Source organism: Pituophis catenifer, unplaced genomic scaffold (genome assembly GCF_029215685.1).
Source record: "Pituophis catenifer annectens isolate HBS135680 unplaced genomic scaffold, rPitCat1.0.hap2 SCAF_3, whole genome shotgun sequence".
Lineage (NCBI taxonomy): Eukaryota > Metazoa > Chordata > Lepidosauria > Squamata > Colubridae > Pituophis > Pituophis catenifer.
In genome coordinates this window covers 183,453,128-183,477,095 of record NW_027256883.1, presented here as the reverse complement: position 1 = coordinate 183,477,095, position 23,968 = coordinate 183,453,128, and the positions used below count along the sequence as shown (strand labels likewise).

The 23,968-nt window shown below is 36.7% G+C and overlaps 1 protein-coding gene across 2 annotated transcripts; it reads left to right on the top strand.

The window, feature by feature from the left end:
* The first annotated feature begins 10,489 nt into the window (after positions 1 to 10,489).
* PXMP4 (peroxisomal membrane protein 4) lies at positions 10,490 to 17,191 on the top strand. Of its 2 annotated transcripts, XM_070939943.1 has the most exons (4): positions 10,490 to 10,679; positions 12,243 to 12,305; positions 13,584 to 13,782; positions 14,764 to 17,191. In XM_070939943.1, the coding sequence occupies exons 1-4, from the start codon at positions 10,567 to 10,569 to the stop codon at positions 15,025 to 15,027; spliced, it is 639 nt and encodes a 212-aa protein (XP_070796044.1). In that variant the 5' UTR covers positions 10,490 to 10,566; the 3' UTR covers positions 15,028 to 17,191. The 2 variants fall into 2 exon arrangements, with proteins under 2 accessions (XP_070796044.1, XP_070796045.1); XM_070939944.1 differs by lacking the exon at positions 12,243 to 12,305.
* Positions 17,192 to 23,968: the final 6,777 nt, after the last annotated feature.

The following is a 23,968-nucleotide window of genomic DNA, read 5'->3' as shown; positions in this document are numbered from 1 at the left end:
CCATTAGGTAGGTTCTTCTTTCTTTTTCTGGCAATCCCCAGATTCTGGGCTTTTTAAAAAAGATTTTTAAAATTAGTGGCTTAGTTTAAGTCCCAATTACAGAAAATCCTTGACTTACAACCATTTGTTCAACCATTATTCAAAGTTACAACCATCTCAGAAAAAGTGACTTATGACCTGTCTTCAAAGTTACAACCATTCCCACAATCAGGTGATCGCAATTCAGGTACTTGGCAACTAGCTCACATTTACAATGATTGCAGGATTTTGCAGTCATGTGATCATGATTTGCAATCTTCCCAGCTGGGTTTTGACAAGCAAAGTCAATTTGGGAAATTAGATGTGCTTAAGGATCATGTGATTTGTTTAACAATCATGGGAAAAAAGGTCATAAAATTTGTCCTGGTCATTTGATGACTCACGTAACAACTGCATTTGTTGTTCTTGTGACTGAAATTCTGATTTCAATTGTGGTCATAAGTCATTGCATTTTACCCTATTCTCATTTTATCCTATATTGTTTAACATTAATTATGGATATATGTATGCTGTTTAATATTGAAGAACTTTTCTTTAAATATACATGGTGGTTGTATTTGATTTGCTGTGATTGCAAATATTTTTATTGGTTGCATGTTAACCTACGAATTAGTTTTATTAAATTTATTAAATTGCATAATTGTTTTTTCTTTTGAACTATACAATATGTTAAAAGTGCTTACTAAATGAATACTATTATAACAACCACATATATTTACAATTTTCAAATATCAAGCCTCTATTATATCAATGGTTTAATATATCCACCAGAGTAAAACATTCTCAAGGAGAGTCCATCAATAAGCATGGGAAGATTATTGTTAGGGAACCAGGTTATATAAATTGGGTGGGGGTTTTTTTTAAAGGACTGCAAGGCATGGTATTCTATGATGTGATTAATTTCAATATCAGGATCCCATTATCTGAATTTAACCGCTAGACTAATCTTTATTTCCTGTTCCTGTACGCATTTAATTACAAAGCAATAGGTTCCTAATAAATGTGAAGGCAACCTTCACTTTCTCCAAATAACTTTAATTTGAAAGTTATTTAAAATCTGAACTTTAATTTTCCTGGTACAAATATTACGAAACCATTTTTGCAAATATTTTGGCTCTTTGACTGGAAATCAACACAAGTTTCTCCAATACAACTTTCATAATATTTATTACTAGAGAAAATCCATTTGGGAGAAAAACAAAGAGGAGTTAAGAGGAGCTTGCATTTTGTTTATGGTTGAAGAAGCAGTAGCTGTTAGAAGAATCCATTTATTAGTATCCTATGCCATGATTTTTCTAGGTGAAAAGACAATATTACCTTCAGCAGGAAGCTCCAAAAATAATGGAATACCAGCTGATGTAGAAATTAATCCAAATAATAGTATCTCTTCAAAGGGTAATGAGTACAACAATAACAAAAATATGAATATAACTCTGCATTAAAATAGCTTGATATTCATAATCAAACAAAGGATTATTGCAATAAGATGGTCCTCCCTCCTACATCTACCATCTCTTTCTAAAAATGCCAGCCTGACAGATTACTATGGAGGATAACAGTCATAGGGAAGACGAAACTGCTTACAGTAGATTTCACAGTATTCCAATGTAAGAAACCTAGTTACCTACATGCAAATGTTTTGTTCAGATACTATACTATACCCTCACATCCTGGACATAAATTGTTTCAACTCCTACCCTCAAAACGACACTATAAAGCACTGCACACCAAGACAACTAGACACAAGAACAGTTTTTTTCCCGCCATCACTCTGCTAAACAAATAATTCCCTCAAACTGTCAAAATATTCACTAAGGCTGCATTACTATTACTATTTGTCTTCTCCCCGTTCCTATCACTCATATCCTCCCACTTATGACTGCATGACTGTAACTTTGTTGCTTGCATCCTTACGATTTATATTGATATTGTTTCCTGATTGCTTATTTGTACCTATAACTATCATTAAATGTTGTACCTTTCGATTCTTGACGAATGTATCTTATCTTTTTATGTACACTGAGAGCATATGCACCAAAGACAAACTCCTTGTGTGTCCAATCTCACTTGGCCAATAAAGAATTCTATTCTATTCTATAAAATGAATAAATTAAAAATGAACTTCATATTCTTTTATTAGCTCAAAGATTGCTAGGTATTAATTCCACAGATTGATTACATTAAGCATTTGTCCCTGGACGAAGGTATAATACAAAAGAACAGAGTAAATCTTATACTATCCATAGGACTGCTGTTGAAAATAACATCCTTATGGCAGATACTCCTTCTCACCATAGCATTTAGGAACATTCCATGTATGACTCAGTATCATTACACAGCATATTTTCCGATGCCTACAGCACCATCATGTTAAAGATAGTTGACCACAATGGGGGCATTCCTAAATTATTACACAGAGGATAAGTTTCCTTAGGCATTTGGTTTTGATACGATATTTAATCAAGGGTATTGGAATCCTTTCAGCAGATCATTTTCCAACATTCTCCACATATGGATCTACTTACAGAAAGAGAAAGTACTAATTTAAATAAATATAAATTACTTTCTGTCTGTCCTTGCTATGAAGAGTGAAACACCATTCTGTAATTTGTGGAGCAGCTGCTATGATCCTTCTAGCCTCTTTGTCAAAAAGATTAGGAAGCTAGAAAAGGACAAACACCAACACAAAGGCACAAATTAAATTGCCAACCATTTCCTCCAAGTAAATATCTATAGGATTATAACCTCAAATTATTAAGAGCCTTGGTAGTACAGGGGTTTAAGGCACCCTGTTATTAAGCTGGTTATTAAGACCAGCTGCCTGCAATTACTGCAGGGTTCGAATCTCGCCAAGGCTCAAGGTTGACTCAGCCTTCCATCCTTTCTAAGGTAGGTAAATTGAGGACCCAGTTGTGGGGGCAATAAGCTGACTTTGTATAAATATATACAAAAGGATGAAGGCTATTGCTGAGCACATTGTAAGCCGCCCTGAGTCTTCGGAGAAGGGCGGCATATAAATCAAATTAAAAAAAAAATGGTTTGTGCATCTTAAACATAAAATCTTTTTTTAAAAAAAATAGGAAAGTCTACTTACAAAGTAAAGTTTCTTCCCTTCTGCAATATTTAAATGATAGAATCTTACATCCAGGTCTTTCTTCATACAATGGACAGTTTCACATATTACACTAAGACATTATTTATGAAGCAAATGACGGTGGTTGGATTTATGTATTATACTGAACCAACGCTAAACAAACAATATTACGTAATGTAACATGAAAACGTAATACGTAGTCAGTGAGTGGAATTCCAAGGTATAAAAATACTTAAGGCTCTTAAAATGAATTAAACCAGTCTTCTCCAATTCTGTATATCCTCCCTGATTATCCCTAGTCAATCTTGATTATATTGCTGAGGATAAAATAAGTTCCAATATATCAAGATGACACTAGAAGATTAGGAAAGGTTGAACTAGAAAGTCATGCTTCAACACATACTTCTTTTTACAAATGAGGTAGAGATGGCTATTGTTTCACTGTCTGCTTATAAACAAACAGGCAATGATCGTATCCGTAGATGGGACAAATGACAACATGTGCTGCTACACTAAAACCACAATTTATTCCAACACTATGGTTTGCCATGGACACTACTGGCAGCTTTAATTAAAAACAGAATGTGGAGCTTGACAGAATTTCTTCTTGTCCAGTATGGGATAAGAAGGGATTTTTATTTTTTATATTAAGATCAAATTCACTGATAAAATAAATCAGCTAAGAATCATTATTTTTTTTTTAGCTTTTGTCTGGGTCAATTGAAAACTTACATGCATTTAAGTCACCACTGTAATATAGTTTGAAACTGCAAATTAGCCAATATCTTAATAAGATTATGCTTCAAGATCATATAGGAGACTAGCAATAATAATCCCAAATTCAACTCCTTCATTCTTTTTCCTCCTTCTCCTCCATCCATAATCATAGTAATTATCTATAAATAAAGCAAAATAAAGTATCCCTCTTATCATGTAAGCTCTTTCTCATCATTTCCAATAAAAATATCTTGATTATAATATTGGTAGAAATATTATGTATGTGTTTTAAATACACTAAATGTTTTTCCAAAATGAAATTGTATTTGGGTTAACTATAGTTTGAAAGAAGCTGTAAATTCATACATAAGTCTTATGTGATGTATATGCAAATGTTCAGATGATAACAAAATTTGTCATTATACTTTACAAATCACTTGAAGTACATGTGTTTTAATAAGTTTTCCTAAATCCTAGAATATACTATATCAAACATACCATTGTCAGTTATCTGTGACCCCTAACAAAAGGTGAAGATTCCGGAAACCTCAGTTATTTTTCATTGTACCAGATAAAGAGCTTTCGGCAAACATCATACATGTGTGCTATATTTTAGTGCCATGTAGAAAAGTTCTGTCATTTTTCTACTTAACCTGCTGTCAATTTGATCAAAAGGAAATTACCACTGATATTTCTTTTAAAAGATAGTTGATAGAACCTGGTAGAAGCAGTAACCTCTGATAGCTCAAACAACAAAAAAACTCAGAGGGGAGAAAATCAAAATGAGCCTTTGTATCCTGAGAATTTAACTACCTCAGAAACTTCTTTTAAAAGGAAGATAATTTTAAGATCATAAGATAGATTTTGAAATAGCTTGAGGATATCTTGTGTCCAATTTTATTACTAGAGCTATGCTAAGTCTCAAAGATGCACTCAGTAGAGTCAAGATATCCAATAAAGCAGCACATTCAGTTCTTAAATTGTCAATATTGAGGTAATTCATCATGTTTGTTCAAGTTGAGACAGGCCTCAAAATCAAACTGTTCCAAAACAAGAATGCTCTGTACAGACCTAATTGTTGTTTGGATAGTGATTTATTCTTTAGTATTAATTTAATCAATGGTTTTGTCAGATTTAGCTATACAGAACATAGAACAATCAGCTTTCAAGGAGTGACAAGGAGTTTTTATAGATTGGAGTATGGGATCCAGTAATTGTTTCTTTTTAAACAGAACTGAAAGGATATTCGTTTTAGCACACTTTTCTGAAAGACTTGTGATATGACAGCCAACTAAAACTGTTTCACTGCTGTGATATCACACGCCACATCAATTACAAAAACACATGTCAATAGTTGAATTTACTTGTCAGACTAGGCTAAATATTTATCTGGCTTATGTTTTAATGGCCTGGGTAATAGGGCCTAATAAATAAACAATAATTAAAGGAAATTACTGTTCAATACAACATACAAAGTGCCTTGGGGTTTTTTTCTAGATAAACTTGATACAACTGCTGTTTTAGAGCACTTTCAGAAGACATAATTTCATAAATTAGGCTAATATGCAGATGCCATCATGACCAAGTTCACTATAGCCGAAACTTCAGTGGTTGCATTCATACAACAGTGGAAAATGAACCTAAACTAGCCACATTAGTCGGTCCTGAGATGTGTAAATCAAGTAACAACCAATGGATGTTCTTTTAAATTATATAATATTGTGGAGAAAAATCCAGTTGGCCAAAATCCATGAAATAGATTGCTGAACCAACTCATCAGGGATCCTTCTTCTTAAAACATTCAGTTTTTACAGAAGCATACAGTATTTTGGAGTTTGAGACAGTTAGGGGGAGGGAACGTAATTTGCAACCAGGGAACATTCTCAATTTTGAACTGCCGCTGCAGGTAGCAACTGCATTAGCATTTGTAAAAAAAAAAAAAATAACCTTTAGCGGCAGCGGTTTTCACAAATGTACGTGCCCAGACTTTAATGTCACACTCATCACTACGACGCAATTTTTTCCAGGGAATGGTGGCGATGTTACACAAGCTGCATTATTCGAGAACCCAGAAAAGGCACCTTTAGAGGTAAAAAGGAGTTCTTACAGAAAGGAAATTAAAGCAACAAATGCCCTTTGAACGGAACTTGCAAAAGAGGCGGCGGCAATGAGGTAGCAAGCCACCGTCCCTTCTTGCTTTGGGAACAATTTCCAGGAGGACCCGAGCCGCCTGCTTGCTTTCCCGTCCCTTGCCAAGATTTGGCTCCTCCGGGATTTATCTGGCGAAACAAATTTATCCGCGCACGCAGACCGCCGGATGGTGCGGTTACTCCTCCAAGGCAGACACTGTACACTGGCTGTTCCAGGAACCCTCCCTCAGCGCCAGAGATGGCTTAGGGCGGCACCGGCGCCTTCTCAGCCCCCGTCCCATCCACAACGGCGGGAGGGAGGCGCCCAGCGTGGAATAGCCGCGCTTTTTTTTTTTTAATGGACTTTCCCAGACGCGAGGCCTCAACCCGCCCGGCTCCCCGAGATATACCTTCCAGCGCCTCGAATATCGCCTGCGCCATCTTGAAGCCGAGGCAGCCACAGCAGAACAACCTAAACGGGCATTATGGGAAGACGAGCAGGGTCGCTCCGCCGCTAGGGGGAGCGCGAGGCGATGAGGTGGGGAGGGGAGGGGAGGCTGGCTCAGGGAATAGCCTAGCTGGAAGGGGCGGGGCCTCCTGGCCGTAGTGTTAGCGAGGGGGGGCACTGCTGGGCTGTCCCGGTGTGTCCCTCGGCTTGTTCAGGGAGGGGGACTTTTTCTTTTAATTTATGTAGAAGAAATGTCAGAGTTTCTTCAGGAAACTTTGTATCTAGAGCAAAAAGGAGAGCAAAGGAAAAATTGTGCTATTTGCCATCTTAGCTTAGGGCCAACCTTGTTCTTTGTCCCCGTTGGCAAGAGTTGTATCCGTGGTATTGCCACCAACATATTGGTGATATTGCCACCTCCATTTCAGATTGAATTTGAACAGGAGATCCCAAGGCTGGACGATTTGACCAGATTTGGGGGGCTTCCATGCCTCTTCATCCATTCCTCCTTTTTTGCATCATCTTGCATGACTCGTTCATTGGAGAACCTGAAAGTTCCTATGATATTTTGTATCTTTTTTTTTGGTCCCAATAAAGGTATTATTCAACTAAGGATTTGGACGTGCATTCAATAGGATCTATGTGCAGCCTAAAGGTTATTGCAGCAGAATGTAATATAGGGTACTTATGTATTTTGTTTAATGTTCAGACATTATGTTCAGACAACTGCACAAGAACTGGAGGTCGTCCATGACTTTGTGTACTTCGGCTCAACTATCTCTGACACTCTCTTTAGATACTGAGCTGAATAAATGTATTGGTAAAGGGGCCACCACATTTTCCAGATTTTCAAAGAGAGTATGGCTTAATAAGAAACTGACAGAACATACAAAGGTCCAGATCTATAAAGCCTGCGTCCTGAGCACACTCTTGTACTGCAGTGAGTCTTGGACCCTTTACACATGGCAGGAGAGAAAGTTGAACACTTTTCATATGTGCTGTCTCCAACGTATTCTTGGCATCACCTGGCAGGACAAATATTGCAGTCTTGGAACGTGCTGGAATTTCTAGCATGTATACACTATTGAAACAGCGATGTCTACGCTGGCTTGGGCATGTCGTGAGAATGGCTGATGGTCGGATTCCGAAAGATCTCCTGTATGGAGAATTAGTGCAGGGAAAGCGCCTCAGAGGGAGACCACAGCTGCGATATAAGGATATCTGCAAGAGGGCCTAAAGGCCCTGGGAATGGACATTAACAACTGAGAAACCTTGACCTCTGATCGTTCAGCTTGGAGGCTAAAGATGCAGCATGGCCTTCTCCAGTTCGAAGAGACACTTGTTCAGCAGGCTGAGGCAAAGAAGCAGTCCCGGAATCAGCAAAATCTGGGGGCTGGGCAGAGGACAGAATGTCTCTGCCCTCAGTGTGGAAGGGATTGCCACTCTCAAATTAGCCTTTTTAGTCACACTAGATTCTATTTTAGGACGTCTTTCCAGAGCACGATACCATAGTCTTTTGAAACTGAAGGTTGCCAATGCAATGTTCAGACTCAGCCACCAAAGGCAGGTATAAGATAATAGAATCACAGTAAGTTGCCACTTTCTGCCAGATATTCAGCCACAACCAAAACTGATGAGACTTTCATTATGGGAGTAATTTTCTGAAACACCCAGAACATGCAACTCTAAATGATGCTCACCAGCCTAGCTTTCAGCTATGGAGCTCATGTTATTTCAGAACTGCTATAAGACAATATTCATATTCCACTATGTGTAGCCTCAACAATGGCCTCCATGGGAAGGGAGCCAGCCCTGAAAAGAAATCCAAGTGTTAAAGAGTAATGGGAAAATTATCTTAGTGAATAACACTGTTAAGAATCAGAAAGTTTAAATCCCTCCCAGAAAATGGAAATGCACCCTATCAAAGCAAAGTCTACATTTTGATAAGCATGACTTATTAATAAAGACATATTGAGCCAGCAGGAACTGTTAACATCTTTGTGATCTATCAGAGAGGGCAGGTGACATGACCATCTCTCTTGACTTAAATCCATAAAATAATTCAGCTTTATGACCAAGAGATCCTACGAAATTCAGTGAATTAGTGTAGGATCTGCATTTTGTCCAATCTATATTCCATTTTTTCTTCCAGCCTTTCTCTATAATGCCTTTTGACTAATTGTGCTAAAAACTCTTTTTATCAGATTGAGAAATTTATAAACTAATTGTGGTTAATCCACTGGAGGGGCACTCCAAGCCTGGGAGGGATTTAGGGGCTCACTCTATCCTCTGTCAAAACATATTTTACTTGGAAATCTTTCTCAAACCAACATCAAAGAATTCCACTTGTTCACCACAGATATCAAGTACTTGGTTGACAAGAAAAGCAGTAAAATGATACCCTATTTTCATATAAACTACCTGTTTACTCTTAACACAATCTTGTTTAAAGGGTGAAAATGAAACATACTCATAAATAATGAGAAGAAATGAATTCAGTGTCATGTAATCTGGCTTCACCTATAAAGTAAATTATAAGCAAAGAGGAATTTGTGTTGCTTTTCATTCATGTTATAACACTTTCAAGCTTTTGAAAACAAAACTCTGCCACAAATGTGTAAGAAGTTAGCACCCACCCCTTTCCTAGAGGAATGAAATATTTTGGGAAATATTAAAAAGGCAAAATATTATGTTTCTCTGGATGAGAAATGGAGAAGCATGTTTTAAAGACGAAGTAGCTCCCATCTTCCTGCCCCCACTCTTTGTCAATGGGCCAGAGGCAGAAACTCAATTCCCTCCCGTCTTTGTCAATGGACCATCATCTGCAACACAATAGGACCCATCTAGCAACAGAAACTAACACAATAGGACCCATTTAGCAACAGAAACTCACCACATGGCACCTGGGAAGATTACATCAGCCAGCAAGGCTAGCTAAGACCCCCCCCACCCCCTGGGAGTCTGACAACCAATCAGGATACTCTCTCTGGGCCCCAGGAAGTTCAAAGCCAGAGAGGGCATAAAACCCCGGGACTCGCAGCATCTCCGCCTTTTCTGTTCAGGAACTCAAACCATGTGATCCTGTCCACCATTAAACCATCTTTCCAAGCAGTCTCCATGTTTCCAGTATCTTTTTCCCCACTTGGAGTTGAACCCAGAAGGATATTTCTTCCTACAAATGAAAATATGAAAACATAAAAAAGGAAGTCTCTGGTTAACCTCTGGTTAACTTCATGGGGGGAAAGTCAGGAGTCTGGTAGAACATTTTTCAACAAACATTTTTTTTATTAAAAGTCATAAAACGGTCCCATATAGTTTTCTTGACACTGTTTTAAAATGGTTTGTCAGTAGAATAGAATAGAACAGAACAGAATAGAATTCTTAATTGGCCAAGTGTGATTGGACACACAAGGAATTTATCTTGGTGCATACGCTCTCAGTGTACATAAAAGAAAAGATACATTCATCAAGAATCATAAGGTACAACACTTAATGATAGTCATAGGGAACAAAAAAGCAATGAAATCATATTAGGAAACAGTCAATATAAATTGTAAGGATACCAGCAATAAGGTTACACTATCTTCTTGGTGTCTATGTATTTCTCTCTCTGTTTTAAATTTCCAATCTAATTTAATCCTTGGGATTTGGTAATCTTCCATTCCAATCATATCCAATCCATTGACAATATAGACCATAATTATTAGTCCATATTGTAAAATTGGGGATTTAAGACAAAGTGATGTTACATTTCTGCAAAATAGATTAATTTCCCACAATATTCAGAATGACAAGTGTGATGACATGCCTTCTGAAAATGCTGTGCTTTATTAATACTGTTTGGTCTAGTTCTTAAACGACCGACTTCACCTCTTCTTTTAAAAATGCAGACTAGAGAGAAATTGTTGAATTGCCGCTTGAATGGCCGGCAAAGGAGAAGTTGTAATTAGAGGACGGTACATTTTTCTTTGTCTATAACTTAAATCTTCTCGCGAGTTTATAAAAGCGGAACTAAAATTCAGGGGTTGGTTTTCCGCTTGGACATTATTTCCTGAAGCTCTACTTCTATGCCTTTTGTGTTTCAGTCGAGTTGTTTCCCCGGGTTGACCGGCTGCTAGATCACAAGTGTCAAGGCTGAGGCGATGGGCGATCAGACGATTCTCAAGACTTTGCTCTACACCGTCAATTCTCTCTTGCAGCAGCGGAGATATCAGGCCACGCTGGCGGTGCTCAAGGGCTTCCGCAACGGAGCGGTGTAAGTTTGAGCTGGGGACCGTCTTTCTTTCGCATTCCTGTTCCGAAACGATCGCCGAAGGGGCGATCTTGGCGATCAGGGACGAGTATTTACGCTGATTTCCCTAAGAATTGAGCGGGAGGAAGCAGATTTGCAGTTGACTGCTCTTGGCTGGGCTCTTTGCTTTCGCTCTTCTTCATAGCCCCCCCGCTTTCTGGGATGCTGCAATAGATTGCCTCGTAGTGAGAAAATAATAACTCGACCCTTTTTACTGATATGTTTTGTTTATAGGTGTAAGTGACGTTTTGGGTGGGCAGGTATAAGATTTTAATCTAATGACAGATTCTCCCGATCTTCTATAAATAAGGTTTCAAATTATAGACACAAGCTAAATTGAGTGACCGATCAGACTGACAGCTTGGGGTAATTTAAATAATTTAAAGTGGTCCTGGCTATGTATATATCAGCACGTTTGCTTCTTATGCTTTATCTGCATTTCATTTCAAAATTCTTATGGTTGACTTCAAAGAAGTATTACTGACCAAATGATATGTCTGCTATTAGATTTGAGTTTTCATTTCTTTTTAGAGGGCAGTATTGGTTCAATATATACTGTGTTGTGGTAAAACATTGATGTATATATAAATTTACAGAACAGCAGTGAGCTTAGGTGATGCCTTCTAAGGTCTGGATTCACCTAGATTTCATTTTTAATCATTCATACTAAATGCTTATCAATAAATCCTTTTTTGTTTTCTTCTTGTAGATATCTCCAAAATCCATTCATTCAACTATCATTCTAATAAAGCAATTGTTATTCTATACATTGTTTAGTAGTTACCTATCTCAGCTTCTGCAACATTGTGGCTAGATATTTTAAAATCATCTCTGGTGTTAAGAGTAAAGTTTCTTTTCTAGTGGGCTATACTTCAAAACAAACTCTGTGGTTCTCTTATGAACAAGATTATCTTCCTGTTTTTGGCTGTTTCTATATTTTCAAAGCATTAGTTATCATTTCCCCCATGATAATAACGAGTATTCTAAGAAGTTAAAAGTGAGGAAGAGGTTTCAGAACATTGTTTTAGTGGTACACTAAATGTGAGTATTCAGATTTATGTGCCATATTAGGCAAGCATGTTAAGTCTTTCAGTGTAGAGCAAACTCAACCTGTTTGTGCAATTTATATCCAATACATAAGGCAAAGGAGTTGTGCACGATGCCTTGTCATCTTGGCTGACAAGATGTTCTTGTCATCCAAGAACTCTATCCCCAAGTTACATAAATCAATAATTAATGGGGCCTTGGTGCTCTCTGAGCTTGCTTTTCTTGTAGGCATTTCATTACCTTAACTAGGTAACTTAATCAGTGCAGGTAAAGAGTGCTGTTTTCTGACAGTTTATATTATGGTGTCTTGCCTGCCTGTGTGGGTGGGGGAAGTCTTAGAGATTCTTTGGTTGGGCTGTTTACTGAGGGCTTTTTGGCAGTTTCTTGATTGGGGTATTGCTTACTTGCAATAATTGCATTCAAACACACATTAAACTTTATTTTACTGACAATTTTATGCATTTTCTTTATTTTTGGCAGTTATGGAGCCAAAGTCCGTGCCCCCCATGCTTTGGTAATGACATTTCTCTTCAAAAGTGGAAGGTACATTTCTCACAGCATCTGTCACTTACAGATTAATGTCATAGAAGTTGAAGAAGCCTACCTTGTTTTTCTTAAATATAGGTAGTCCTCCACTTACAACCATTAGTTTAGCGACATTACTGAAAAATGTGACTTACAACTGATACTCACACTTACAATCATCACAGCCACTTTCAACCATCCCCACACTCACATGATCAAAATTTGGGTGTTTGGCAACCAATATGCATTTATGATAGTAGCAGTGTCCCGGGGTTACTTGATTGTCATTTGCAGTCTTCTGGAAGCAGAAGCCAGCTTCCAACAAGGAAAGTCTTACTTAACAACCCTTTGAGTTACTTAACAAGTGCAGTGATTTGCTTAACATCTGTGGCAAATAAGGGCATAAAATTGGGCATGACCCAACAAAAACCCTGTTTAGCAATGGAAATTCTGATCTCAGTTGTGGTTGTAAGTCCAGGGCTATCTGTAGTCTTAGTACGCATTGTGATTTCTTCTCTGCATTCTTAATGTTTCTGTTTGGATGTTTTTCACTGAATTAAATATATTAGGACAGAAAAAGAAGAGATTGTCATCCTTTTTTTACTTAAATCAGACTATAAATATATTTAATACTGTTTTATGGATATTTATGCATAGAAACAACATTTTATAGGAAATCAAGGGGGGGGGTTATGATGGCAATCTAACAATACAATTTTGCATATATATTCTCAAGCAAGTTTCACTATGTCCAATGCAGTTTATGATGCAATCATATCAGCCCTTATGTAGAAATATCATTGCAATCTTATCCATTGTTAATGTGACTCTGTAGTTGAAGATTCATGGATTTATAAATGTTCTCCTGACTAAATATAATAGAATTGAGGTAGTAGATATCAGTAGAATTTCCTTCTTTGAATTTTTAATACTTTTAACAGTCTTAGTCATGTCAGATTTAACTTAACTGCCACTCTTTGCATGTTAATTCAATGTTAATTCCAATGTTATAGTTTATACAACTATAAATGTTTTCAAAAGTGCCGCAAACTGTAAAAGTTATGAACATTTGAGTACATCTCTATATTGACTAGAAAACATATTCATGCTCTTTTATTAGAAACAGATTGACTTATGTGGCTTTAGTTTTCTAATATTTTCTGAAAGTGAAATGAAGATCATTGTTACTTTTTAATGTACATCAGAATCAATGACCAATAAATATTATAATTGATTTATAATATTTTCAGGGAAATGATATTATGTGTAATAATTGTTCCTTGTTTCTTCCTTCAGCCTAAAGGAAAAATTGAAAGCAATTCTTCAAGCTACCTATACTCATTCCAAAAACCTGGCCTATTTTGTATTCACTTATAAGGGTTTGATGGCCATGCAGTCACGAATGCAAGGAAAGAAGGTTCCATTTCAGCCTTTCCTCGCAGCCTTCATTGGGGGCTGGTTAGTGTTTGGGGAAAATAATAATATTAACAGCCAGGTAAGCAACTGTGTTGTTTTGTGTTAGATTTATGGTTCTACTGATCTAATGAAGAATGAAAGGGAAATTAGGGAAATTTAGTAAATTGTACCATCACATTCTTCCATTATTAATTTTTGCATATCTGCCGCAGATGGGGTAGTGAATTTATCTGAATACAATTCTTTTGCCTCTTTCTTTCACTCTAGCAAATTGTAAGAAAGGGATTAGTAATCATAATAATTTGTTTAGCTCATATGCTGCCCAATTCTCAACTACTCTGGATGGATCACAACAATCACATTACAAGAACATTAATAAAAGATAAAAGGCGGCAAGTGGAATGAAGTGAGGGGTCTCACTTTCCTGTACCAAAAGCTTGGGTGAAGAACCAAGTCTTCACAGCTCATATAAACAATAATAGACTGGGGTCCCTTTGGGTCTTGGGGACAATCTTATTCCAGAGGGCAGGCCCTGCTATAAAAAATACCTGCTATCTATTTGCTAACCACACACAATGAACATTTTAACAATATATAAGTATTGTTATTCAAATGGTAAACCCATTGAGAGAAGCATTATTTCTTCCGGGATGAAAAAAAATACAATTGATACTTCACAGTGGTAGATAATTGTGGCAGAAGAATGCCTATCCATGTTGATTTTTTATTGTAAAAAATCCAGGTATAATTTGGATGCTTTTTAGGAAATGTACTTTGCACAGTTGCATTTCTTTTGAAACCAGATGATAACCAGAAACAAACCATTGTTTCCATGCAACTGGGAAAGGATTGATTTACAGCTGATATTTCTAGCATTAGAATTGGGAATAGAGGTATATTTGCTGAACTTTATTAAAATGCAAGCAGGCTGGTTAAAATTAAAGACTGGTTTTGGTATGAAAGAATTTGTTGATCTCCTAAATTGAAAGTTGTTTCAAGTAATCTCATTTTCCTGTTGTGCTAATTGCCTAATTTTAATTCAGTATTTTTTCCTGAACAGGTAAATATGTATTTATTATCTCGTATCCTGTTTGGCTTGTCTCGATTGGCAGTAGAGAAGGGTTATATCCCACAGCCCAAACAAGATCCCTTCCCACTTTTTGCTGCTATGGTTTGGGGGATTGTTCTTTGGCTCTTTGAGTATCACCGGCACACTCTACAACCATCACTACAATCATCTATGACCTACCTATATGACGACAGTAATGTTTGGCATGATGTTTCTGACTTCCTTGTTCATAATAAAAGATCTACTACCAAATAATCCTGTTATTTGGATAATAGCACATTCCAATGGCAGTTAAAAAGATGTATATCTGAACATCCTTTGCAATACTGAACATTTCTTTATATTAACATTGGATATGAATGTCTACTTGAAGTCTGTCCACAATGTTTGGTATAGATTGCTGATTTCTGTTGATTAGAGCTTGAAACAGTATTTTACAAGCAAAATGTTTTCTTCCTTTTTTCTTCAAGATATACAGTTTCCCCTGCTATGCTATCAGCTGAGGAAAATATCTCTTAATTGTTTTAAAATCAAGAAACATGAATTAAATGTTAAAAGTGAAGGATCAGATGACGCAAGTAACTTTTGCAACTAGGTGCACAATGTCATCTACAATTTCTTCAGCAACAAACAAATTTCTTCAGCAAACGAATTTTCTGCATGATGGATATCATTTGATAATGATCTTGGTCTATAGTTATGGTACTTGGAAGTGTTATTGCTTGTTTTGTTTATCCATACCTCTTTTCTAGATTATAGGGGTAGATAACATATCAAACAAATTTTAAAGATGCTTTTTTTAAAAAAATATGGACTTTTTAAATTCAGTTGCATAAATATGACACAAAAATTGGGGTTTTTTAAAGTACACCATCTTACAAAATGCTTAAGATTTAGTAACGTTAACAAATAGAGAAAAATTAGGTTTTATTTCTTGGGTTTCTAAAATAAAAGAAGAGAGTAGATAGTATGGTGAACATAGGAAGGGTGTCAAATAGGTTATTCTTGTTGTGAAATTCTGTGTTATGATGTGTGTGCGGTGGGGGAGGGGGAAGAGTGTGAATACTAAAAAACTTTTTCTTGATTGAAGCTCTACCAGATGGAAAATGATGCAATCATGCATAGCTAGAACTATTATTGCAGTTGTCATACTCTGATCATATAGTCAACAGGTAGAATTCTGTTTAGCAATCCACCAAAAGTGCCAAATCGAGTATTAGATTTTATCCTGTTCTTTTATTAATGAATACAGATAACTGTGTATTGCATTTTTTGAAATTTATTATTAAACAAATTTATATTATCACCTGACCTGCACACAGTGACTCCAGGCAGTGTATAACTTTAAAAATCCACATTTTTTTATTTAAAGAAAACCACCCTAGTGCAGTAACAACAAAATCAGACAAGCCATTTGACTGGTTCAGAACGGGGTCCCTAAGCCCTCTGACAAAACCATGTCTTCAAGACCTTATGGAAAAGCATCAGGGTAGAGGCCAATCTTATCTCTGGAGGAATGATGTTCCAAATATTTATAATCAATCATGTGAACTGACTAAAGCTAGTCTTTCTGGGTCTTTTCCAGTCTTGTACAGATGCACAGAAAAGCAATGTGGATTTCTTATTGTAAAAGAACAAAAAAATGGACTTATAGATGAAATGGAAGATCTTGCAAAATGTATTTGCATAGCAAGCATAGATCTTCCTAAAATGTTAATTTATTTTCATAATTTCATCTCTTTGTGTCAGGGTTGTCAAACTCGTGGCCCATGGGCCAGATGTATCACACATTGGCCATGCCAACCCGGGTTTAGCGAAGGGGGAAAAAGTTGCGATATATCACATGACGTGCCGTCATGAGTCTGGCACACCTGCTCTGTGTCATGAATAGTGCTAGGTGGCCTCATGCACTGCACATACGCACACACTGCTGCTGCTGCTAAAAAGTTAGGTTTATAAATTAAAATGTCTGCTATCCTAATCTCATTTTAGAGTAATCACTTTTAATACAATCAGTATAGTGAAAAATCTGTTTTTAAACATCATTACACAAATTGAAGCAGCTTTTTTTAATTGAAGAAAAACAAATGTACTTTTGTATGTGCTGGAGTCTTAGTTGAAACAGGATGCTTTAACCTTGGTTAAAAAGCCAAAACAAGAGTGATTATAAGGCATTAAAATTATTGGTTATGCTGTTGTACTGAGTTTTTATTTATCATTGAAAACTTGCTTGGAAGCTTTGTATTTAATTTATAGGACCACAATATTGCTGTGGCTTTTATCGCATGTCTTTACTTTGCTTGTTTGATCTATTTGTTATCTTGCACCATTAAGTGTCTGTTCTCATCAGATAATCTGTGGAAATCTATTGCGTTCTTTCTGAATTCATCTCATACGAATGTTTGAAAGCCAAAATCACTATCACATCATGTTTTATGTTCAAAGGAATAAATACCAATCTGCTTCAGGATATTACTGATATTTTGGGCAATGTCTGCCCTAAGCTTTTATTGGTTCTCTTCTCACATCATTGCTTTCATGCAGTGATACCTTCTGCTGCCTTCTCCCTAAACAATGGGCAGTATTTCTTCTGGATTCTTCTAAAAGTTGAAGGATCAGTATATTTTTAACCAGTACTTCAAATAGATTTTAGCTTTTTCTGTGTTTCTTTTGGGCTGCAGTCATCAAAGAGTAATACTGAACTTTCTTTTCTTAAAAAAACATATTGTTTAAGACCCTGTCTGAACTCACACAAAGCACAGAACTGTAAAGCAAATCATATGTGATCACTCCACTACTGTTCCTATAGCTTACAGATGAGGTCGAATCCCTTCTGCCACTAATGTGACTGAACAATGCTGGTGTGTGCTAGGGAAGTGAACTAGAAGTAATGGGTCGGTCCAAAGACTCTTGGATACATAAGTTCCATTCCTCACTCTTTCAAATTGTATTGTTTAGCAAGCTAAGTATTCTGTTTGGTTTTCATGCTAATAAGAAAGAAACACAAAAAGAATAAGGCAACCGTTTGGAAACCCAGCTCCCAGGCCGCCTGTCCCATCAAAATTAACCAAGTACCAACTATCTCAGCCCTGAAGATCAAAACAGATGCATATGTGAATTGTGTTAAAAGCAGTTCAGCAAAGGTTTTACATTGAGAACATTTTAACAGGAGATCTGGATTCCTGATCTGAGAAAATATCCATCCTTACTTAATATGCCATGAAAAATGTTTCCAAAAAAATAATAAAATAATATAAAAAAGTATCTGCTATATTGATACTATATAAATTGAGTGAATTAATTATACTATTTAAACTGAATAAATAGATCTAGAAATGCTGTAAAGGTAGCTTTTAAAAAAATAAAATAGAAAATGAGGAAGATTAGAATAAGTCATTATCCTAATTTGAATAGGAAAAGTACAATGTCCTACATAATTCAAAGATACTCCATAATAAGGTTTTCCCCTATCAATGTTTACACTTAACTATCTATAAACTCTACTTAACATAAGCTCCCTGATGTGAAGGTTCTGACATGTTTGTGGATCTTAATTGATATTGTAGGTGCAGAGTCTCAAATAGTATTAACTAATGGAACAAATCATTTAACAGTACAAAGAATGTATAAGTACTTTTTTGTTAATAGAGGAACTTTTCTGTGGGTGTCATGGAAGTTTCTCCTTAGATTTTTTTAACACTTCATATTGGCAATAGCAAATGGCCATTTTACGTGTATTCCTGAATTCAGACATTTTGGAAAATAGCCATGTGTTTTTTATGATAATAATTTCCCCCATTCACTGGAAAAGTCTCTATTCTATTTTTTGTTCCCTGTTTTCATATGGGTAGATATAAAGTTATTTTTAAAATATACTTTCCAATATAGGCTTTTTCAGGCTGTTGTAAGCTAATCATATTTTTGTATGTAAGAAATATTAAATGGCTATACAGTACAAGTAGTCCTCAACTTATAACCACAATTGAGCCCAGAAGTTAAGTTGCTGAGAAATTTGTTAGGTGAGTTTTGCCCCATTTTACAACTTTTCTTGCCACATTTGTTAAGTGAAACACTGCAGTTCTTAAATTAGTAACATGGTTGTTAAGTGAATCTGGTTTCCCCATTGACTTTACTTGTCAGACGGTTGCAAAAGGGGATCACATGACACCGGGACACTACAACCATCATAAATGTGAGTCAGTTGTCAGATATCTGATTGTGAATCGTGATCATGGGGATGCTGCAATGGTCATAAGTGCGAAAAATGGTCATAAGTCACTTTTTTCAGTGTTGTTGCAACCTCAAATGATCACTAAGTGAACTGTTGTAAGTCAAGGACTACCTGTAATTACCTATCCTTAAATATTTCACAGAACAGATTATCTTCTTGAAGTGTGTGGGATATCCAGGGTGTTACCTATTCTCTTCCTCTCTTGCAATGAAACAAGACTGATCATATTTTGTGCAGCAAATGCATTTTAAAAAATAATCTTGGCTGTTAAAAGATACTGATTATGAGTCTTGACTGAACTCTCTTTCTCTCAAACCAAACATTTTTAAAGCTGTACAGGTCATCTAAATGATTCATCCTGAAAGAATAAATGCCATGGGCACTACATACCAATATAGGAATGTAACATCATTCATTAGGCTTGCTGAGTTCATGAAGTTAAGCTCATTTTGATAATTAACTGAAATTCTTTTTTTGGGGAGGGGAGAAATCTTAGTTTTATTGAAATGCATATTTAAAAAACATTTTATGTTATATCATACATCAAGTTACATAAAATCTGGTTTGTTTGATTTTGGTTTAGTGCAATGGGTGAACATGACCACTGTGGTTTATAAACATGGTGCATGGTCTAATACTTGGCAACTTTAAGATTTGTTGATTTTAACTTATGGCTGGCTTAGAAATTCTATACAGATAGTCCTTGACTTAAGACCATAATTGGGAAGAGAATTTTCATTACTAAGCATGTTGATTGTGAGCCACTTAGAGTTGCCTCTAAGCAAGATGGGCAACACAGAAGTTTCATAAATAAGTAAATAAAGCAAGCAAGCAAGACAGTTAAGTGAGTGACACCCACTTATATAATCTTTTTTGCCACAATTACATGAATCATTGCAGTTGTTAAGTGAATCACACTGCTGTTAAGCAAATCCAGCTTCCCCCATTGACTTTATTTATCAGAAGCCAACTGGGAAGGTCGTAAATGGTGATCATGGGACCCCAAGACAATGCAACTGTTACAAATACATGCCAGTTGCCAAGCACCCGGATTTTGATCACGTGACTGTGGAGATGCTGCAATGATCATAAGTGTGAAGACTGGTCATAAGCTGTTGTAACTTCAAATGGTTGCTTTAAGAAATACTGGTCTAATGCAATATATAAACAGGCTAATGACTGGTTCAGCTTAAGAAGAAAGATTTAATGTAGGTTTAATCCGTGTAATAGAACAATAAGTTAAATAGGTACCTTTGTTTGATATCAGAGTGGTGTGTATTAAATATAAATAATTTGCTTTAAGTTGCATTCTGTGCAATTCATCTTTATTTTTATATTTTAATTGTCCTTTTATAGTTTGAATAACCTGCAGTTTACAGATTAATGTAAGAAACATGAAAACAATAACTCTGCCCCACATTAAATATAAAGGAATTTACAAATGTGGAAAACTAAAAAAAGTTGAGCAGAAAAGGATATTTCAAAAAGATTAGATTCCTTTTTTAAAATGAAGTTTTTGGGATGCCATATAAAATTTCCACGGTACCTTAAACTTTTTAAATTAAAGACACTTGAACAAGATCCTTATTGTGTAATTTTGTAATGTGAATATCAGTTGTAATTTAGCATCTGCTGCCTTCATTAAAATGGTATAAAGAGCAGTTGAATGTCCACATTAGAAGCAGCTGTCCTGCCTACAACTCTGCTTGCAATACAGCTACACACACTAACCATGTTATCTATTTCTATTCAAAATGACTGAAGCCGTCAATTAAATTTGCTTTAATATATAATTTTATATGCTTTATCTCCTACCACAATAACATCCAGAATGAAAATATGAAATATAAAAATACAAAGAAAACATGGTAACGTTTGTTAATGCAGATTGGCACCAACTCTCCTTCAAAGCCAGCCATAGTCTATTTGCTTGATATGAATCTAGTTTACAGCCTAAGCCATAGAGGACCTTGTCATTCACAACCTTGGTCTTCACGAAGTACACCACTATACAATGTGGGCCTCTTGAAGCTCCCACACTGCTCCACATTATTCCATTTGGAATAATTCCAAAGCAACACTCCACTTCCATATTCTAAAGCAGCCATCTGATAGTTCTCTCCTGCTGTTTACACCTTATAATCACACCTACAGTAAATATTGCTCTCATGTACCTCCGTCTTGAACTTTGTAACACCCAACAGGCTTTCTCCAATATAGAAGTTGGGGGAATGGTAGTTTCTCTAGGTGGCAGACCCAACACTACACCTGTTCAATAATCCTCCCAGAATACAAAATGTGGAGATCTTCATAGCTTCATAGCTATTGAAGCTTCCAAGTGCATCCTGATAACAAAGCAAATAGTTCACAGAAGCTGCCAAACCACTAGCTCACTATTGTCTGGATCAGTTTGTCTCTCTGTTTAGCCAATTTTCTTCTGAGCAGTTCTTTAATGATAGCCGCACAGCCATCTCCATTGCTTCCAAGTACAGCATACTGGAGTCTCACTTTCAACAGCCATTCTTCATCATTCACTGGCTCCATGCCATTTCCATTTGTTGCAAGGCCAGCTATTCCAATTATGATGTTCTTTTCTACCTTCCCTGTTTCCTTCTCCCTTCTTCATTAAGCTTTCCAATACTCCTGGCTTAAATCTCCCTATGCATTTTACTCTCCCCATTATCAAAAAAAAAATAGTAATAATAAAAAAATCCCTTTCTAATCTATCTCTTTCTTACTCCAAATAAAATCCTCAAAACCCCCTACCCTCAATGCAATGGCACATTTCCTTAGGAGCCATCTTTTTTAAAAAAATACAATATTGTATTAAACTTATTTTTAATCACCTATACATTCCTAACAGGAGGGAAAAGATAAGTCATATGAAATAATAGCTTATCTTATAGCACAAAAGAGGACAAATACAAATGCTAGTACAGGTAATTCCTGGGTTACAAGCGTTCCCTTAGCGAACGTTCAAAATTATGCGATAAGCATCCCCTAGAGTTTACGAAAAAGTCCCAAAATTATAAATGTTGCAGCACCATGCAGTTGTTCACCCTGATGAACAACTACAGAGGTTTCGCAACATTCGCCCTGCCAATCCCTCCCACACCTCCCATAGGAACTAGGCCTGTGGATACTCACCTTGCGAAGATCTAGAGATCCTTTGCTTTCTTGGCCTGTTTTGGTGCTTCAGACCTTTGGTGAGCATGCAGAGAATGGAGGCCTAAAGTACCACAAGATCACACCATATCAGTAGCGCAAGATCTCACACTACTGATCACTACAGTGGTGGGTTCCTCCCGGTTCGGCCCGGTTTTCCTGAGCCGGTAGCGGTGACAATATGATGTCACCGAACCGGTTCTGCCACCCCCCGCGCCACCCCGCGTTATTCTTATCTTTTATTTGGCCGCACCCCCAATCTATTGCTGCCTCCTGAGTCCCAGCTGATGGCTAGAGGGAAAAAAACTGTTTAAACTCTTGCTGCCGGGCTTCAAAGGGCCGCCATACAGCTGATCAGTGTTAAAAGAAAATAAATGGGTAGACCAGTGCCTGCAAAAAATAAATGGGTAGATCGGTACAGCTCTGCAAGCAATTAAAAGCCTGGTAGACCAGTACCTCTGCTAAATCCTAAAGAATTGTCACATGACCATCAAGCCATGCCCACAAAATCGGTAGTAAAAAAATTTAGAACCCACCCCTGTACTGATCTCTTGTGATCTCACGGTACTTTAGGCCTCTGTTCTCTGCAAACAGAGGCCAGGACAAGATCTGGAGCAAAAGGCTTTGCAAATGGAGGGAAGGCCTGAAACATCGAAGTTTTCTCTCTGTTTGCAAATCCTTTTGCCATCTTTGCAAAAAGCCTTTGCAGTCCAAAATGGAGCTTCGGAGGGGCGGGGGCGTCCCTCTGCACTCCGTTTTGGTGTGCACAGGCCTTGTTTAGCACTTTGCAGCCCAAAATGGAGCTGTGAAGGGGCGCCCCTCTGAAGCATTTTGTAGCCCAAAATGGAGCTGCAGAGGGGCGCGTGCGGCTGAGAGACTGGAGAGGAGACAGCTTGATAGATCTTCACACAGTAAGTGAACCAGTGCGGGGGTTACTGCTTGCTATTCTTCAGCTATGTTGTCTTCAGATAAGTCCTTTAAGGGCTTTATAAATAAAATATTTTTAAAAATTTAAATCTTGCAAAATGTTTAAGGAAAATCATGAAGGCCTCCTCTCTCATGTTTCAACGCTATGTAGAAAATGTGAAGCAAAACATAGACAGTGTGCTTTACATATTAGAGCTGTGTGGATTACATGCATTTTCCATTAAAGGAACAGCCCTTGATCTCTATAGAATTTCTTAAATGTAAAGGCCGAATTGAGCAATTACATAGAGTTGTCTGAAATATGTTCCTTGTTTTGTTTGTTCATTCAAGGAAGATATTATTGTGTGATGATACCAATGTGAACAGTTACGTATGCCTATTTAAAATAATTTCTCTGACTTTATCCCCATGGCAAGAAATATTTTGTTGTTCATGTGGAAGAAAAGGGGTAATTTGTGTGATGCTAAGTAGAATAGCTACCAGAAGAAAAACTTTAAACGGTTCTGCCACTGCTTGCTTAACACTGTAACTCCCCAAGGCTATTTGTGAATTAAAATTGCTCTCCTTTATAAAATATTCTTGTATTATGCACATAATGTACACATTCTTTTTATATTCTTTAAATATACAAAGCTTCAAAATAAATATTACAATTAAAATTCTGTACATTTGAGATGAAAGGCATTGACTCTTTTTTTAGTTATTTCAAGAGCAATGAATTGACAAAGAGCTTGGGGAAAAACAGGATTTAGGAACTACAATAAATGAAAAACAACTTCAGGCTTTTAAATTGTTGCTTTTGGCCCCGTGTCATCAAAGTCATTTTATGGCTTTATTAGTATGTTGTTTGTGGATTCTAAATCTTGCTCATGT

Bases quoted from the DNA above. Each gene is read 5' to 3' on its own strand.
- PXMP4 (XM_070939943.1), top strand. From the start codon at position 10,567: ATGGGCGATCAGACGATTCTCAAGACTTTGCTCTACACCGTCAATTCT. The intron at 10,680-12,242 runs GTAAGTTTGAGC...TATTTTTGGCAG, and splicing joins GGCTTCCGCAACGGAGCGGT to TTATGGAGCCAAAGTCCGTG. The intron at 12,306-13,583 runs GTACATTTCTCA...TTCTTCCTTCAG, and splicing joins TTTCTCTTCAAAAGTGGAAG to CCTAAAGGAAAAATTGAAAG.